The 19,945-nt window shown below is 39.8% G+C and overlaps 1 protein-coding gene across 2 annotated transcripts in view; it reads left to right on the forward strand.

Moving 5' to 3' along the window:
- The first annotated feature begins 18,117 nt into the window (after positions 1-18,117).
- RAB3C (RAB3C, member RAS oncogene family) overlaps positions 18,118-19,945 on the forward strand; it is a 200,208-nt gene continuing 198,380 nt past the window's right edge. For both annotated transcript variants that reach the window (XR_009962993.1, XM_062609532.1), the window contains exon 1: positions 18,118-18,259. Coding sequence is in view for 1 of the 2 variants with exons in the window: in XM_062609532.1 (XP_062465516.1) it covers positions 18,236-18,259 (24 nt within the window). In the remaining variant the exon portion in view is untranslated. The remainder of the gene's footprint in view (positions 18,260-19,945) is intronic.

Here is a 19,945-nt window from a genome sequence, read left to right on the forward strand (position 1 = left end):
TTAATAAGAGCTTTTTCTTGTACTTGACTATTAATGAACATCAGGTACTGGCTGATTAGCAAGGAAGGTAAAATGTTTTCTACTTTTGCTAGACGGAGTGGTAGGAATTAAACAGAAACTGCAGAAATTAAACAGAAATACTGGCTGAACAGGAAACAGATTACAAGAGATGAGGCATAACTGTGGACAGTGGGGAAGCTGAAAGAATGCCTGTACTATATTAATCTTCCTAAAGGTACAAGAAGTAGAAAAAATAGGTGGCTAAGGATATCTGTCAGCATTTGATTTCATTGAGATTAAGACGTATGGAGAGCAGACCTTCCTTAATCTTTCTTTTCTCTTTCCTTTATTACCTTTCCCTCTACACACATGAAATTGTGGAGGGGGAGAGAAAACATTTGTAAAATGTTTGAGCTGCTCTCCAATCTTTTCTCCCAGATGAGCTTGGCAGGGAGGGAGGGAGTGAAAGACTTGAAGGCCTACCAGCATGTCTGCCTTGACCGTGCAGACAGCAGAAAGCCCATGGGAACCCAGTGCAAGTGCTGCAGCACTTTGGCTTTAATGTTAAGGCACAGCATCATCTGCATGTGAAACACGTCACGAGCTGAGAAATGTTGGTGTCTGGTCAGGAGCCAGCAGATCCACAGAGATGTCCCAGGGTTTGTACTGCAACAAAAGCAGGGGTAGCTCTGGCCTATATTCTTTGCTTAATCTATCTGTGACCTTCTGAGGGACATTTTCCTGCAAAATCGTGTTGATGTGGCCTGACGAAAATTCAGTCCCACGGTGATGGAGTGGACTATTTCATTCTGCTTGTGTCGTGACAAAACCTGCCTGTGCCTTGTCTCTGGCAAGATTTTCCACTGCAGACAGACTCTGCGCTGTGAAAGGAAGCCTGAGATAATTTTCTTCAACCCTTTCCATCTAGGTGCTTATGTCCGCCTCCTGAGTGTGTCTTTCTAAGTCCAGCCTAGGGAAGAGGGAACACAGCTCAAGGGTTTCTGAGGTCTTGGGCAAAACTCTTTTTTTCTTTGGACTTTGCTCTTTTTAACACAAGTTAAGGTGTGGGTAGAAGACATTTGGGTAGACCAAATTCAGATATAGCATCTGGTCTTTTGCAGAGGCATGTCAGTGTTGGGCAGAAGAACTGGTAAAACTTGCCTTGAGAAGCCCTCTGAGAACTGGGGTGACCACTATCTCATGTGACGCATGAGCTCAAAATAGTTGTTTCATGGCCATCATCAGAGCCAAGAGGAGGGCTCACTCTCTGCAAAGATAAATCTGTATGAATACCTAGTGTTTCACGGACTTCAATTCTTCCAAATCAGTTTGTACAGACCTATATAGAGGAATCTTTACAATTTCAAACTCCATGCAATGAGCACAGAAAACATTAATGCATTAAGCACCCCCCCCCAAAAAAAATAAAAATAAGGCTGTCTGTGCAATAAAATACAATCTCTTTATGCGGCTACATTTACGATAATCTTCTCAATTTCAGATTGCATTCATGTCTCATAATTTTGAGATATTTTCTGCCCACAGAGATGGAAAATTTTAGCACAGTTTCACAAACATTAGAAGCTGCTGACAACTGTCTTACAATGGTGGGTGTTTGGCAGTGCTGGGGTAAGCTGTCAGTCCCATTCATTATAATTGCTATGAAGCAGAGTGAGGCCAGCTTCTCCATTTATCTCATTCATTTTTGCCATTGTAAAAGAAAACAAAAGGGATTTCAGGAGTCTGATTATAACAAATTAATAACTCTTTTATCATAATCCTGCCAGACTTTTCCAGGTAACTCCTGCTTTAGACTTCATGCCTTTTGTGAAATCCATGGCTGTTTGGAAGGAAGGAATGGAAAGGCTTTTACTTACAAGCTCCCAGTCTGTATTTCTTGGAATTGCTACAGCTGCTAGAATTGAACTTTGGTAACTCATGTCAGGCTCTTCAACTTACGCTGATGTCTGGTCCTTAAGGCATTTATTTGAAAAGCAATTTTAATTAATATGCTTTCCCTTAGTGCTCAGATGTGCACAGGTTAACAATTACTGAGAATGGCTCGTTACACAACTGTATTCCTGTATTCAGTAACAATAATGATATGCTTCCCCTTTGTTCATAAAACTACAATTTTAATTGAACAGTCTATGAGGAAACATATGTAATGAACATGAACAGTAAAAAAATAGGACAAGGTCCCCAGTGATCCACAATACCTGTTAAGTAAATGAAGTTGAGTTTGCTGTTGCCAGAATGCAAGCTGGAAAGAAATCTCAGCCACTGCTTTGAAAAATTCTGTGAAAGGAGTTAGGGTTAAATTCTTTTAGCTCAAACAAATGTAAGGATCTCTTTAGCCTATATTTTCATTGTCTAAGTGTTTTGGCTTGCTGAAATTATAGATTCTGGAGTGTTCATGCTTTTGTTTTGTAAGCAAATTCCTTCTCTTAAATAAAAATTTCTTAATCAATGTAAAAAAAAAAAAAAGTATTATGCATATGGAAGAGAGCTGATCATCTTTACTTTTCAAAATTTTGTTTGCAGACCACCTTAGCATTGTTTAGTGGATGGTCAGACCACTTTACAAGGAGTTTAAGCTTGCTGTTAATTAGACGTTCTTAAAGACACTCTTTTCCACATTAAATGGTTGAAAATCATGGACTGTTTTCCTGATAAGTAAATTTCAACCTAGGCTACGATTTATGCCCTATCATGATAGTTGCATTAAACTATTTTTGCTAAGCATTTCTGAGAAAATTATACACAAACAATCGAGTTACTTCATAAGCTTGTCTTAATGAAGATCAGCTAGAGAAATTAAAAGGTATTTGCAGTAGCAAACAGAGTTGCTGAATCTGATTCTCTGTTCCTATAAACTCTGTATGACTGCCTGCACTTGGGCAAACCAAGTGGAATGGGTTACCCTTGAGAGTAATGGTGTAAATGAGTACACACTGTGCAAAGCTGCAAAGAAATGGCAGCCTTTACTGCTGAATGAGACATCAGATGCAGGCACTTTGCCACTTTCAGGATGGACTTATAGGACTTTTGGTGGTTAAGACTTTTCAAAAGCTGAATACTGAAAGTTGGGTGTCCAGCATAGAGCAGAAGAGCACTTTTACAGTTTATTTTGTGCCCTGGCTTGGATTTCTTGCTTGTCTAATTTAGGGGGCTGGGAGAGAAAGTATAGTAACAGGATTTTTAAGTTGGTAGGTACTTCTAGACTGTCACATTGCCATGTATTTTAAGCACAGATCTGAAACTCGGGTGCAGCCCTTTGATGAATTGTCTAAGGGGAAAAGTCCACTTCAGAAAGCGTTTAGAAAGTGTTAATTGCAAATGTTATCAAATAAGAAACTGGCACATGAAAAAGGGAGGAATGATCTTTCCAAGTAACATGGTGTCCTGAAACAAAATGTTTATTCAGAAGACAGGAGATTTAATGGTAGGGTACCTAGTACATCCATATATGATGCTACTCTTTGACCTGATTGCGTAATTTGCATGAATTAATCTATTTATTTATTTTGGCTGTCCCTCTGTCATGGACCTCCTGGATTTTCTTACTGTTAGAAATGATTCAGAAGTTTTCCTGCATTTCACACCTTTGGATACTGTGGCTAGTTCAGAAACAGGCTTGGAAGACTGGGAGGGTTACAAAGGGCACAAAGAAGGGGGAAGTGAGCACAGAATCAAAGACTCTCAGGTTTGAAATTAAGACAGGAGGGAAGTTAACTTGTGTCAGGGTCTGTGGTCAGATGGAAGTTGAGGGAAGAAAATAGTAAGCGTGGAGAGCAGAGATGTATCTGTGTGGAAGGTCAAGCTGCAAGGGCAAGAATCATTGTTCTACTTACGTATCAAGTTGCTGCAAAACTAGACAGTTGAAAACAAATGAAGAAAAATGAAATCCCAGCCAGTATAACATTGGCTAATATGTTAAAATATTTACCCACTTCTGGTTTAATGTGGTCATTTTTCCCTACACATGAAATTTCTGTATTGAGATTCCTTTCTTAGTTCCTTTTAGCTACAACAACATAACTGTCAAAAGGATAACTGAGAACCAGTTCCAATTTGGTCATAGGGTGTGGAAATGCACACAAAGCTGGGAGCTCTTAACTCTTAAAATTGCACAAAATCTGGTGGACAAATTTAATGATCTGATGTAAAATCGTTGATGTGAAACTATGAATAAAAACTTCAGGACAAATATTAACATGCGACACTGATCAGAACATGATCAGAAGTGGCACAGATGTCCATCCCTTTTATTTCTACCCAGCTGTATAGCATAGGATGGACTGGGGAGATTCTGTTTGGAGCTTTCCATCACCAAACATGGGGATGGCTGTTTTAAGAAGGAAAGTTAAAAAGCTGCCCAGATTTATATTTAAAGTGTGTGAAGGTGGTGAGGCACTGGAATGGGTTCCCCAGGGAAGTTGTGAATGCTCTGTCCCTGGCAGTGTCCAAGGTCAGGTTGGACAGAACCTTGGGCTGCATGGTTTAGTGCGAGGTGTCCCTGCCCATTGCAGGGGGGTTGAAACTAGATGATCTTAAGGTCCTTTCCAACCCCAACTAGTCTATGATTCTATTCCATGATTCTAAATATTGGGGCATATTCTGAAGAAAAAAGTAACATGAGTACTCAAAAGTAATATATGACATGAGGAACGGTACAAAGCTGTTGATGGTCTTACCTAATTGTCATCAGACCCAAGCACTTTGACGCTATATTTTCAAGAGAAGAACATTTGTTGAGTAGCTAAAATGTAGTGAACAGTAACAAATACATTAAAATTGTTTTGGATATATGAACCTTTGTTTTAATAAGTGTTTCATTTGAAACAGTGTAAACAAGTTGGATAATGAGATTGAGTCAAATATAATCAGAGGCTATGGGGAATGTTTATTTTCCTTTCTGTGTATTCAGACACTTGCATGCAGCAGTTAACTCCTGCAAAGCCACAGAAGGAGTCCAGTATGAAGAGTGAATCCCATATGAAACAGACCCCTGTGGCTTCAATGGGCAAGCAACATAAGCAAAGATTAGTTAAGTCTGTAAAATTATCCTACAATGCTGACTATAAGTAAAAGAAAACAAGTCCCAAGCCCATTTCGAAAGAGGCTGTTCAGTAGCAAAGACACGCTGACCTCATGGAAATTAGCAGAAAAACCACTGACTTTTATGGACCTGAAATTCAATGAAGTCTCCAACACTTCAGCTGCTCATCTGAATTTTTATACTAGTTCAAAAGCAGAATTCCCTCTACTTTTGATACACCTTGTTAAGGGAATGATCTATGCAACACAAAAACTACTGTCACAGTACTGACATTGATGATTAAGATCCTGACAAATCTTGTTTCTAGCCTACCTAACTGAAAGAGCCTCTACTAAACAAGGGGCAAACAAGTAGTGTGAGGGAACAGTGCAAATTATTTTTCAAATCCCAGTTAGTTTAATCTAAAAAGAAGAAAGTCATTGCTCCATTTAAATATGGGAGACTAACCCTCTCAACTATACAGTCAGCTTGCAAGTTGCAAACCTCTGAATATTTTATCTGACCACACAGTCAAACTATACTAGCCTATATAAGCCAATTATAGCATAATATAGAATAGTTTGGGTTGCAAGGGAACTTTCCAACCTGACCTTCCAGACTTTCCAGGGAAAGTCTGGGACATCTACCACCTCTCTGGGCAACCTTTTCCAACATTTCACCACTATATAGCCAAGTTGACACCGTTTAGCCTATATAAACTAAGCTGTTCCTCAGCTTATACAGGCAGGATTCTTTGGGTGGAAAGGTGCAAAAAAACCCGAAGAAATAGAAGAGGTCATCAGTGAAAGATAATAAGATTTAAAATACTCATAGATTTTTTTTTTCCCCATTTGTCTCAGCTTCTGGAGGAGAAATGTTCAGTGGGGGACATCTTGTAATGACATAATTTATATCTGTTAACACAAGCCAAGAGCTTTGTTTAGCTGCTTATTATTTTCTTGTTCACTGCTCCAGCCAATTTCTCCTCTCAGTTACAAGAGGTCTGCTGAAAGTGATATAGTATGTGAGGCTCAGTTGCAGGCATCAAAGGCATAGTACAGACAACGTAAATATATTTGCTGGACATAATAACGTGAGAAGTCAATTCTGATTGCTCAGAGGTGAATTATGGGAGGTTGTAGTCATGACCTTGCTTGGTAGTTTGCTAACAGTTAAGTAATGCAGATTCAGACAAATATAGGGTTAAGCTATTTTCTCATTTTTTTCTGGGTTAAGAGCATTTAAAAAATGACAGTGCATATGATCCAGCACTGCCCACTTACTTACAACTTTTTTCTTCTTTTGTAAGAGAGAGTTCTATGCTGTTGACATTGTTTCTCCAGAGAAAGTCTTTGAGAAGGGACTTGTCAGCTTTTCCAGCTTCCGTTTGAAAGTAAATACCAACATTTCCATTAGCAAATACAGAAAGAAATGGTAGGGGAAATGAAGTAGTAAGAGTTGGAGACCAGCCTGAAAGAACTGTACCATGACACCAGCCAGCCCAGAAGCGACATCAGCCTTTACCGGGGTTCTGGGAAAGAGCTGTCAGGAAAGGAATGTGGAGGATATAAAGGCTGTGTTTTAAAGTATCCTAAAGAAACTCAACCTTCCTGCAATCCCTTCATGAGGCTTAAATCATCTTCCATCTCCCTTTTTCAAAACAATTATGTTTTATATACAAAACTTACTATTAGCACTTGTATGTTTATCACAGTGTAATAACTTGACTCTGACTCAAAATGAACACTCCTTTCCTTAACTATCTATATTTATAAGCTTAGCAAAACTATTCTAAAAGAAAGGAAACATACACTTTATTTGTGTACCTAGTAGTTAAACATTGGCTGGTCTGAACTTGAAGGCAATGTATATTATGCATAGTTAATGATATTGTCTTTTTTAAATTTATCAAAAATGCCACCCATAAATAGGAAGTAACCTATGATAGCTACATATATATTTCAAAAGATATTGCACACTAGAAGCTAGCAGTAATCACCACTTTACTAAACTAGTATAAGCATTATTTTAAGTTATTACCTGGAAACACAGACTTTTTTTATTCTTGCTTCCTCTGTGTTTAAGAGATTTTTGATGCTGTCAATAGTTTGGTCTTCTTATAGGAAAATTAGCTAAGAAAAGTTAAATTTTTAGGAATTGCCTTTTTTATTTCTGATTTTAGAATGGATTCTACAATATACTGCAGAATAAATACAGCACAGCTTCTTGTTATTGTGTAATAGAGAGCTACTAACTTAGACCTCTGTTAGTTAAATTGATATCTGCAATACACAGATACGCAACATAAATGTAAATTAAAACCTCCACTGTGTCTGTTCAAGGTAATGTATGTCTGATCTATACACAATTTTGCTTAGCACAGAAAAAATATTCCATACTGAAGATGCCTTCAGAGTTTAATTCTGTCTGTTCTCAGTGTTTTTACCAAGAAGCAACTGAAGGTGGTTATTAGGGAGAGACCTACAGAAAACCATGAGGAAAGCTTAAAGATCGATAGCTGGTGTCTGACACCATGTAGGTCAAACCTGCTTGAGGACACCATACAAGTCAAAGGTGCGCTAGTAAGTGTGTTTCATTACTAGATGCACTCAACAAGATTACATACATTTACTAGAGCCTGACATATTGATATAGACTACATACTCAAGCCTTGGAGTACAGAGCTAGGGACTTGTGAAAAGCAGACTACCTCAGACAGCTGAAACCTGCAGGAACAGAAAAGTGCATAGTGGGTAACCAGATTTGTTCTTTCATGGAAAAGTGTTGTGAAGTAGAGAGCACTAACATGTTTGCATTTGAATCTGGAATGGTTTTGCTTATGATGTGCAGCACTTACAAACTGTGCCTTGTTGTCAACACCAGCATGGTGACGTGCTCACCAGCCACTGGGAAATAATGTTTCTTGCCTTTCTTGTATTATTCCTCTGCCTTCAACCCCCTACACAAACACAAATAACTTCTGCACAAAGTCATTACAGAAAATCAGTTTCCCTTGAGTGTCCACATTTATATGAATTCCCAGTGTCTCAGTTGTTCACACTGTTGAAATGTGAGTGTTTGTCATTCTTCTTTCCATTCAGAGCCTGGCACTTCACCAGTGTACTTTCCTGAGTTGCAGAAGAAGTTCAAGTAGACTTCTTGAAATTCTTCCATGTGACAACCCTCTCTCTTTTGTAAATATTGCTGCTGCAAATCAAATAGTATATGGAGCCATCTTCTACTGAAGAAGAGCAGCAGGTGCCACCTCTGTGATAAACCTTGACTCTAGAAGCTAGGTAAACCAGCCTCTTGAACACTGGCATGGCTGACTCAGGACCTCCTACATACATATAGCATATTGATTAATATATCTGCTTTTCCTCTATATAATTGAAGCTCCTGCTGCCTTTTGTCTTTGCTTCCTGATACATTGCTTTTAGATAGCAATGTTATGTTTGTTTCCTGTGTAAAACCAATTATTCATGCAGTGAAACTATTTGCATTTGAGAGGAACTGCAAAATGCAGTAAGCACATGTGACAGAATACATGGGTACAGGTCTCAGGCAGAAAAATAGGTTCATCAGTCTCATTATTCCCATAAGAAATTAAATCAAAAGGTTTAAAAATACATGGAAGACAAGTTTTGTGCTTGTCACACATCACAATTTTGATATTACACTTTTCAGATAAAACAGAAAATATATGTCTTCGTCTTCACGTTCTTTTAGTTAAAAGAAAGGCCATCTGGGTTTAACAGATGACTTCTTTATTCAGTTCAGTTGAAAGGAATTTCTTGCCCTTGCAAGGCCTCTTGCAAGCTATTAGAGCTCAGAGGTGTGATGGCAAAAGATCCATGCATGAAAGATACAGTATATGTTTCTCCTTTGAATGCATTTTTCTCCCTCTTTACTAATGTCTGACACTGCAGCTATTTGAACAGTAGAACTCTTGATGTAATGCTTTCTCTGCATGTCCTTAACCAGAGTGTTCATTGCCATTGTTGGTTGACTGAACTTGTCATATATTTCCATAGCTGTCATAGAGCTGGAATGATCTGGGACACTGGATGAATACAAAGAGGTTGACATTACCACAGTACGTATGTTTTTTACTTTACAAGGCTGACGGGTGAGTAATTATGAAGGCAGTCCTAGTGACAAATGAGATTGCCAAGTGACAAATGAGATTGCCAACCACAAATCTACATTTTATATTCTTGAAAGTAGAGCCATATGACCTTGCTTTGTGTTTCTAACCAGATGAGAGTAATAATATATTAAAATCTGAGGAAGCAGAGAGAGCTTAAGATAAATTCTTCCTTATGCACGTAGCTATTCCAAGAACATAAAGAATAATTCACAAACTGGAAGAAATTGCAAACACAAACCACCAGGCCTTGCTGAAATCTAACCAGAATATCTCAGTTGATAAGTTTTAAACTCTGTATGCCATGAAGACTTTTGTTTTCCTTCTGCTATGAAGTGAGACATTGAAAAATATATATAAAGAAACCCCACAAAACCAGAAAAATACCCAAAACACCAGAAAACCAACATTGCCTAGAATCTTGCATTTTCTTGAAGGAATATTTTTACTTGAAGTTATTTGAACTGGCAAAATATTGTCTGAAAATATACCCCAGAGAATGTTAGCAAACCCAAAAGAAAATTAAAATTGTTCCAGCACAACATTCTCATTCCTCTGCATTTCAATATGGTTACAAGAAATATAGGAACAAGCTTCTCATCGTATAGAGTTCCAACTGCCTAATTGATTTATCTTCTTCAGAAAGTGTATAGGTAGATGCTGCTGCAAGAATAATTGTTGAATCATAATTGATTTTGCCATTATTTGTATCTATATCTGTATCATCTATGTCTACATCTATATCTATATATCTATATCTATCTATCTCTATCTACCTATCTATCTATCTATCTATCTATCTATCTATCTATCTATCTATCTATCTATCTAAGGAAGAAATTCTTTACTGTTAGGGTGGTGAGGCACTGGAATGGGTTGCCCAAGGAGGTTGTGAATGCTCCATCCCTGGTGGTGTTCAAGGCCAGATTGGACGAAGCCTTGGGTGGCATGATTTAGTGAGAGGTGTCCCTGCCCATGGCAGAGGGAGTTGGAACTAGATGATCTTAAAGTCTTTTCCAACCCTAACTATTCTATGATTCTATCTCTCTTTTACTGAATTACATTAAGCTCTGTTTTCAAAGAACATAATCTTATTAATTTCCTCAAGATCTTTTCTGTTGTTTTTTTGTTTTTTTTTTTAATTCCTCCCAAATCTTGTTTTTTTCCCTCCCTAACACCCTCAACATCAGCACCAATTATGATAGGATAACAATAGTATCATATTTTACAGAAAAGAAAATGGAGACAGAAAGACTTAAAGCCACACAATGAATCAGTGGTAAAGGTAGAACCCAACCCCACTTTCAAACAAATTTCCAAGCACATTCATTCTTCCAGAACATGCAGCTTGGCATTTTGATTGCACTTGTGAGAACTAAACATGTATGCAGATTAGAGTGCCTTAAGCACCCTAGAAATGATGAACAGGGAAGCTGAGTGCTGAGAGTTTCACTGCAGCATGACAGTGTAAGGAATCCTTCCCTGAGGACTGCCTGTTTCTCCTCCTCACTACAGGCTGCTACTGCAGTGGAGAGCTAATGGAATGATTTGCGTGAGTGCCCATCATCAACTGGTCAGAAACTGGCCAGCTCTGTGCAATGTCTTAAAATGACACAATGGTTTCTGTAGTGAATAACACTGTGGAGTCTCTGGCCAGCTGCCAATATTTTGCTTGATACCTTACAGAGAAGTCATCACGGTAGAAAGGGGTTTGTTTGCAAAATATGAATCTCTTATATCCCATCGTTATATACTTGCCTTTATAGTCTCACTTTCTACATATTTTGAAGGTTCCAGAGCATGTGGGACAGACCATACAAACAGCCTGATTGCCTTCCTGATTAATTCCTTCTGTGTGCCAAATGAGCATTCCCCTAGTATTGCCAGCAAAATGAGCTAAACCATGTTACTATGGCTGAGCCTGCGCTTAGATTCAGAGGTTCATGTTGAGTTATTATTTTGGTGATAGGTACAATTTTGCAATGAACAAAAGCAAGAGAAGGAAACAGACATTAAAAATTTGGACATACTCACATATGACAACCCCCCCTTCCCCTCCCCCAGTGCTTTTTCCAAACAGATGAAAAGATATGATAGGAATATAGGTTGTGATGATTTCTCTGGAACAGTTAAAAAGCAATCCTTTAATGGAAAATAATGGCGACCTAATGTTAGGGGCTACTGCCAGCTCCCTTGCATGATAATGTACTGCACATATAACAAGGAAGAAGGTGAAGTGTGGAAGGAGTAAAATGGAGGCAGACAATATGTTGTTAATCATATATGGAATCTACCAACCACTCAACATCTCTACCCTGGTGAAAAAAATTACTGACTGCTTTTACAGACTCCAAATGATATGATGTGTAAGACCAAGCTGGGGCTCCTTATTTGATTCTGAATTTCTCTCAGACTTAAGAGAAGGTGGATGCTTCTAACTGAAAGCTAACGAGATCTACAGGGGATCAGCATCTCACAGAATCACACCCTCACATTTGACCTCTAGAGGCTTATTCTTCATCGGCCTGATGAAACAAGACTGATGTCTGAGTAGGCCTAGTGATTGGCTTTTAAAGTACCTAGGCAGAATAGAAAATCAAGTAATGATTCTTTTTCTTCCTGAGTCATGCATAGCTAAGGGACCCAAAAATAGCTATTTGGTTGTTTCCTGCCACAACATCCTTTTCTAACACAGCTGCAGAGTATTCATGGGAAGTACTTGATAAAATCACCATGATATCATTAGCAGCAACTGTGTTTCTATCTTGAAATGCTTATTAGATGAGAAAAAACAAGTAAAATTAAATTAGAGCTAGAGGTCAATATATATGTGTATTTTTTTCCTGTTTCCATTCATTTTTACATTTCCATTCATTTTTACATATTTGGCTGAAAAAAAATGCCATCTGCCTATACACTTTAAACTGTTTCTCCTTTCCACCTTCTTTTTTACTTCAGTCTATAGTTAGTGTAGCATAAACTTTCAAAAGAAAATCCAGTGAACTGTAGATGAACCAGCAAACTGTAGCAGTATGTGTGACAGTCATTTCCATTAATTATTGGAAGCTTTATGCTGGCATCATACTGAGGGAAGACATACAAAAAAGATGCAAAATTCATTAACACAAAATCCCTAGAAGTCTCATTGATAGTGTGTGTGTGAGATTAAAAAAAAGTTAAGATTATTTCCTTAACCAACCAGCCTTACACCAAGAGTACAAAAACCCCAGGAAATCAGCTTGTTTGGTCTGAGAGGCCAAACCCCTTTGTTTATGGCTGCTGCTTCCCTTGGTCATTCTGCAGAACTCAACGCAGCCAGATTCCTTACACAGCATTTGCTGTTACGCTGTTTTAACAACTGGTTTAGCAGCGCACAAATGATTTCACAGGAGGAACTGCATGAAATTCCTGCGAGAGCAGTAGCCCCAGAACCCCTGTCTCTAGGTCATCTGATGGATCTGAACTGTTGTCAGCACTGGGACACCAGCGTCATCCACTGACCATCCAGCACTGTGACTTGGTATATTATGGACCTGACAAAGCTCTGTTGTTTGTTGTTGTTGTTTTTTTTTATTGTTGTTGTTGTTTTTTTTTTTTCCCATGTTTAAAAATTTTGATAGTTTAAAAAGTTTGATAGAAACTAATGCAAGATCTTTTTTTTCCATCAGAACTTCTTCTTGTCTATGATGTATCTTGCGATTAATGGTACAGAAGAGCATGAACAGTCAAACAACCTCATATACAGAAAGCTTAGGAAGAGGACACTTTAAAATGAATGGGAAGCATGCTGCAAAAGCATTACAAAAGCAATTTAATTTGTAATTAAGGTGTATTTTTTACATAGATGACGCAGGCACTGCTACTAAGTATCTCTACAGATTTATGCACAATTCCAAACTTGGGTTTATTTCTATTATTTGAATAACCTTTATAACCTGTTCCATCATGAAGAATATACAGTGCTTTGGTCTTCATCTTGAATGGCATGCAGTTCCTGAGTTTAAAGCCCTTGTTCAGAAAACAGCTGAGCAGACGTTTTCAAGGTTGTTAAAGTTACACTTTGCACCAAAAATTGTGCTGGAAGACTTGAAGTACCTCTTCCACTCCAGGTAGCAGTTTGTCCCTTGCCTGCAGAGACATGCAAATGCACAGTGGTGTGAGTGCTCAGATTAGGTGCTGACTGAAGTCAAGAGTATGAAGCTTTTTTTCTCCAGCCCCAGCACATGTAGCAAAACGAGATACCTACAAAGGCTGATGCATAAAATGCCTGTTTGATCCCCACAGACCCAAGTGAGCTTACTGAAGTCAAGACAGCAGGCTATGCAACAGAAAATTAAAAACAGTGCAAATTTTCCCTCTTCAAAACACCAATGAAACTATTGCACGTGGAACATAAGGATGCAGGAAATGTAATGGCATATCTGGTACTATGACCCCATAGCCATGGCAACAACACTGCAGAGACAGATCACCCAGTACTCATTTCCATCAATGGCAGAAATGTAGTGATTTACACCGGTCCCTTACTCACAGAATTAAAACCTGCATTTCAGTTCTGTGTCACAGTTTTAACGCTTACAGGGTTTAACAAGGATGAGACTGAAAGTATCATCTATTCTAAGAAGAAGTAGAAGGAAAAAAAAACAAAAACTTCACTGACAGGAACCATTTATTTGTCTTTCATTGTAATGCAGACCTGTCAAGTCTCACATGATGAACATCAGACTTGCTCCTTTAGTCACTGCTTTCTCATTCCCCATTGTGGCATCTCCAGGTCATGCATCAGCAGCATCCTGTCATGCGGCCTGATCTGTGAGTCTCATCCGTTGTGATTTTAAGGACTCAGAGAGTCTGGAAAGGTCACAAAACCAAGCACTGGTACAGCAGTGAAGCATCTACATATGCTGAAAAAGTAGCAACTTCCATGGTTTACCCCATGACAATATTCTATGTAGTTTATCTGTCTTCCAGCCTGAGGAGAAGTCCCCACAGATTTTTTGCAATGGGCATGTACTGTAAAATTAGTGTTTTGAGCAAAAAACAAATTGCATTACAAAGATTGAAAAATGTCCTAAAATCACACTGTTCTACATCTAAATAAGGCAGACTGACCATACTAGCTATCTCCTGGGCAGCATGCTCATTCTAAGTTAGCTTTTGTGATAACATATATTATTTGAATTATTTTGCCATCACCTAAGGAAAATGAAAATTTCTCCTTTTCTCCTTAGTCCAAATTAGCAAATAATAATTAACTTGTTCTGTGCATTCCACGATCCAGCATTTGATGTAAAAAAATAAAAAATTAAAAAAAAAAAAAAATCCCTCCTGCTGAGTCTTAGCAGAAGAAAAGGAGGTAGTATAACCAATGTAACTGAAAACCTGAACCGATGCTCATGACTACTTCTGCAGTGTTTCTACTGTTCCTGGTTAAAAGAATTAGGTATTTTATTAAACTGTATATTAGCACCTGGTGAAAATAGCTTGTTCATAGTAATTATGTACAGAAGAGAGCTCCAAATACACCATGTTCCAAAAATGTTTACATACTGTAAAACAGTGATTAGTGATCAACAGAAAAACCTGCCCCACAAACACAGCACTCTGTGAACAAGGGTATTAAGGAGTATTGTCACAGCATGCCAGTGGACTAAGATGCTTGAGATATAAAACTGTAGTTCTGTCTAGCATTATGGAGTTCAATTCTGGTCGATTTCTTTTCCATACCATCTTCAAAAGCCTCTGAAGGAGACAGCAAGAAAAGGACAAAATTGCTGCCAGAAGACAAATAATAAACAAAATCTGAGGAATTAAAAAAAAACCTAGTATGGTCTTTCCAACTCACATGCAAAGTGTCACCATTACTTCTTGCATTTTTATGCCTTTAAAAATTAAGCAAAGAAACAGAAAGGTGCTATTTTTGCAGAGATACTGCTAACTTTGACATTTTTAGTGAAAAAAAAAGCTGATCCCTTGCTTTAAAGAACGACATATGACAATCTAAAAACTAATCCTACTTTATGTTCTGTTGATAGTTCCCTGTATGGAGGTTTTAGGTGAGAGGTTGCTTAGAGACTTCAATGCTAAGATAAATGTCAATACAGTAAAAAGATGTGGAGGATGTTTGTCTTGGGATAAATTTGGGAACCCAGCACCAGTTAAGTCTTGCAATTTCTAATACAGTATCTGCAGTAAATCTACTTTAAAAGTTTAATAGAATAATAAACTCAGAGTATATGTTCTCTAAATTCTGAAATAAAAAGCTTCTCCGAGTACTTTAATCCACTGTTTCAAAAATCTATTTAGCTAAAATTTAAACATTACAAAATGAGAACTGTTTCATGAAAAGCTATAGTTTCATATATTCATGATTGTATAGTATATTTATATTACTTTGTTAAAAATAAAGCTCCATAAACCAATATTTTAAATAAAAGGGAGTTTTCTCTGTTTTTCCCTAATTGCAACTGATAGCAAATATAATGTTCCATGCTTTCAGAGTGAAATGGTTGTTATTCATGATTTTTTTTGGCATGTATCTGTCTAAAACCAAAAGGAAGAATAAATCACATGGATTAAAAAAATTACTCTTAGCATGCTCATGCATGCATGCACACATACAGGTGGTCTAAAATGTTGAGAAAATTGATGATGTCTACATGCCTGTATTATCAGAAAGAGTAACATTCAGTGTTTCATGCCAGAAAGAACTGGCTGCAAAAATGCATGATGGCATATATCATTCCTTTGAACAAACCTCCACTTAATTCCTATTTTTATGTTATGGTGGGGTAGGTTTAAATAGCTCTAAAGAAATTAAAAATCTGCAGAGCTAGAATGAAATTTCTTCTGACATACATTTTAATCCATATTGATGTCTCTATTATACAATTTGCCTATGTCCTAGATCCCAAAGGTGATTTACTTTATACAACACATACCACATACATAGAAGTGGGTAGCCTGCAAGGCAGGCTGATGTTTTCCTGCTGCCTCAGCCACCGCAGCTGCCTTCTCCTGCCCTTCCCTCCCTGCCCAGACAGCATCCAGCTCTCAACCCTTGGGCTGACATCCCAGCATGAGCCACCTCTGCTGCTTAAACCCATGGTTCATCTTTACCCTTTCAGGAGCGGAGAAAAAGCCAAATCTAAAAGCTGAATGCACCACTATTTATATATGCTATCATTTAGAAGGAAGGAAGAATTTTAGCTGACTGAAACCAAACTATTAAGTTCCTGATGCCAGATTTAGCAGCCTGACATCAGATGACCCAGGGATTTTTGGGCCCAGCCTGGACTTTCACACATTGTTTATATGCAGGCTATGAAGACACATTCATGTATGAGTATTACTCACAAGTAGGTTACAAGACTGATCTGTTTATTGGCTTGTTTTCAGTATGAGTGAGAAATCCAGGATTTAGTCATGCTGACCTTGCTCTAGGGAGTAATCCTTTTGACTACAGATTAATCCCCATCTGAACTATGGATTGACATTCCCTGTACGAATGAAACTTCCCAAATAGGACCAAACAAATCGAAAGTTTTAAAAAATTCTGAATTATTCCTTTGGCTCTTATTCACGTAAGAATTTGTGTATGATGCACTGTCATAACAGAGTCCTAGATCATATAAGGAACAATTTCAAGTTATTTCACAGGTTGCTGTGTCCTTTAACTCATTTTAGCATTATGAAGTCTTGAAGTCTCTGGTTTAGTTTATGTCTTTAATGCCATTATTCTTGTAACATTAGTACCCCTTATACACAGATTGTTTACAATGGATACCTCATTGCTGGGGAACACAGTTGTATGCCCCATCCCTGGCAGTGTTCAAGGCCAGGCTGGACGGGGCTTGGAGCAACCTGGTCTAGTGGAAGGTGTCCCTGCCCATGGCAGGGGGAAATAGATAACCTTTAAGGTCCCTTCCAACCCAAAACATTCTATGATTCTATGGTCCCATATATTTGGGCCCCAAAATGTGTATGGACTATGCATTAGAGGATGGGGTTATGAAAAATATGACGTTATGCCAATAAAGATGTTTAAAACACCTTCTTGGACAATAAAAACCATGCAGAAGATGTGCTTTTTGGCTGCTTTGTTAACATTTCCTCACGATGACCTCCATACTGCCATCAAAATTGAGTACCACTGCCCAGAAGCAGTGACACCATGTCAACATCGGGCTGCTGCCATTGAACAACCCTGACGCCTGCCTGCTACCGTTTGTCAAAGGCTGGAGAAAAATCAGGTGAGGAAAGCAGGGACAACCAGAGAAGACCAAGAAAAGTCTTGGTGTAGGCAGGGGCTGTCACTACACCACAGAAAAACCATTAACCAGCAGCCACCATGCCGAAGGGTGCCCGGCCTCGCTCAGCCCCAGGGAGGACCACTACTCCAGGGCGCCCCCTGCTGGCAGGGAGGAGCGACTCCGCCCCTGGCGTGGTCCAGGAGCACAAGGTCGAGACTCGCCCGTGCAGCGTCGGTGCTTCCCGACCACCACCCCCTCGCTGCCTGCCGTGGTGCAGGCCATGGCCCGGGAGCAGCGACTGTCTGCGGCACTCCTTCGAGCAACTCCCGCAGCCCACGCTGCCTGACGTGCCAGCCGCCGGCATTCGGAAAGGACCCTGCCGGCTCCTCTAGCTCCGTTGCTGCTTGCCGCGCCCCCCATCCCGCCATCGTGCCCTGCCCCGCCCGGCGTGTCACTCCACCACCGCCCTCAGTGGCCCCCACACAAGTTCTCAAAGCGCTCCTCTCGCCCGGCCACCGCCCCCTGTGCCCTCCTCTTTGGCGGTGGTCCGCGGAGTACGCCGGGAGTTGTAGTCCTTCCTTCCAGCCCCGGCGGCGGCGGGCACGGGGGAGTGGGACAGAGGGACTACAGCTCCCCGGGGTAGGCGGGAGAGAGGGGCGGTGCCGGGGAGGAGCGGGGACAGCTCCGGTGCTGATCGCGACGCGGGGTTTCAGCAGAGCCCGGGCTGGCGGCGGCGGTGGCTGTTGGCGTACGCGAGCGGGCGGCGGCAGAGCGAGCGGCGGGCCGCGCTCGGCCATGAGGCACGAAGCGCCCATGCAGGTCGGTCCAAGGGCCGAGGCCGAGCGACCCGCGAGGGGGGGCGGCAGGCGCAGCGCGGCCGAGAGCCGGGCTCCCGGGGGGACGGAGCAGGTGCCCCTCCGATCTGCAGCGGCATGGCAGGGCCGCCGGGCCCGCTGGTGGCCAGGGGGTGTGAGGAGGAGGAGGGTGAGGACGCCCCTTGTGTGAGGGGAGCCGGGAAAGCCGTGGCTGTGCCGCCAGCCGGCCGCGGGTGGGTTTCAGTCTCATTCGGGCAGCCTCAACTGTGTTTTACAGACACTGCCCGTTGAGCGCTGTCCCCTGGGAATGAGCGAGTGTATCGTGTTGGGGGATGAGGTCTTCCCTGGATGCACAGGAAGTTGCACGGTATCTCCACCTGTTTCTTCAATGAACGGTTATCCTCCTGCGCGAGGCTCATGGCCAGAACTGGGGATAGCAAAGAGATGGCCCCTTTTTAGCAGCTCATTTATATGTAAAAGTATAATACCTCTTAGTACTGGAGAAACAGATGTTGTAGAGATACTGGTTAGGTTATGGAGAGTTTTTAGCAGTTACTACCGTATGGAACAAACCAGTTTACACTGAACTGTACTTCAGTTACTTTTTTAATGGAAGATCAGTCGTGTTACCAGTGAATTGGTAACATCAATCCCGCTGATTTTAAAGAATGGAAAGAGCGCTTTGCAGGCTGTTGTGATTTAAGTTATAAAGTACAGCTTTCTTAGCTGATATATTTCCTGATGGATGTCTACTCCATCAGTAATAAGATTTCAGCCTGAAGGGAAGATCAACATCTTTTCAATATGCATGCTCAAAAAGAAGTCTGAAATCTTAAGTTATCCTAATAAGGACTTGGGTTTGCTTGACTTTGGAGGGAGACCGATAATCTTATAAATCTTTTGCAGAGCGATTGTTCAGATGACACATGCTGAAACCTTTTAACTAAAGAAATGCACTAGAAATAAGCTATTCTTCAGTAAGAAGGTCTTTCAGTTTTCTGATGGGGGAACAACAATAATTAGGATGCAGTTTAAAATACCCAATTCTGCATGCTACATGCATATGTTGGAAATGTTTTTGTGGTATTTGCAACTTATGTACACACGCTTATTGAGGTACTGAAGTCATGCCTAGTACGTATTGGCTTTGGAGAGCATTTCATTAAAAGCAAATTCTGCTAATAAAGGATGACAACTACACTTTGGTCACTATTGCATTTGGTGGTTTTGGTGGGTGTTGAACTGATGTTATTAAATAGTTGTGGAAACAAAATGATGGCACAGCATTATAATAAAATCTAAAATCCATATAGAAAAGAAAAATATATGTACTTGACACATCAGAGAACAGCTTCTTTTTTTTTTATATAATTAGACAAATCATAAAAAAGTACAGACAGAATTATTGTTAAACATAATGGAAGGAAAGTTGTCAAAAATCACACCCTAAGGGTAAAAAGAGATAGCAGAGTGCTGTAAAAGACCCTAAAATTTCCACTTTTTCAAGGCTGCTGAAATGGCCAAACACTGTCTATTTTTAAGCATATCTCATCCAAAATAATAATCACAACCATCTGGATTTTTCCAAGATACGAAAATGCAGTCTAGTAGATGAGGCTTAATTTTCTGTTGTTTCTGCATGTTTTTTCTTCTTTCTTCTACTTACACTATTCTCAGTATACATTTTGTC

The sequence above is a fragment of the Pezoporus occidentalis genome, unplaced genomic scaffold (assembly GCF_034315485.1).
Source record: "Pezoporus occidentalis ecotype Australia unplaced genomic scaffold, CSIRO_AGI_Poc_V1 ctg139, whole genome shotgun sequence".
NCBI lineage: Eukaryota > Metazoa > Chordata > Aves > Psittaciformes > Psittacidae > Pezoporus > Pezoporus occidentalis.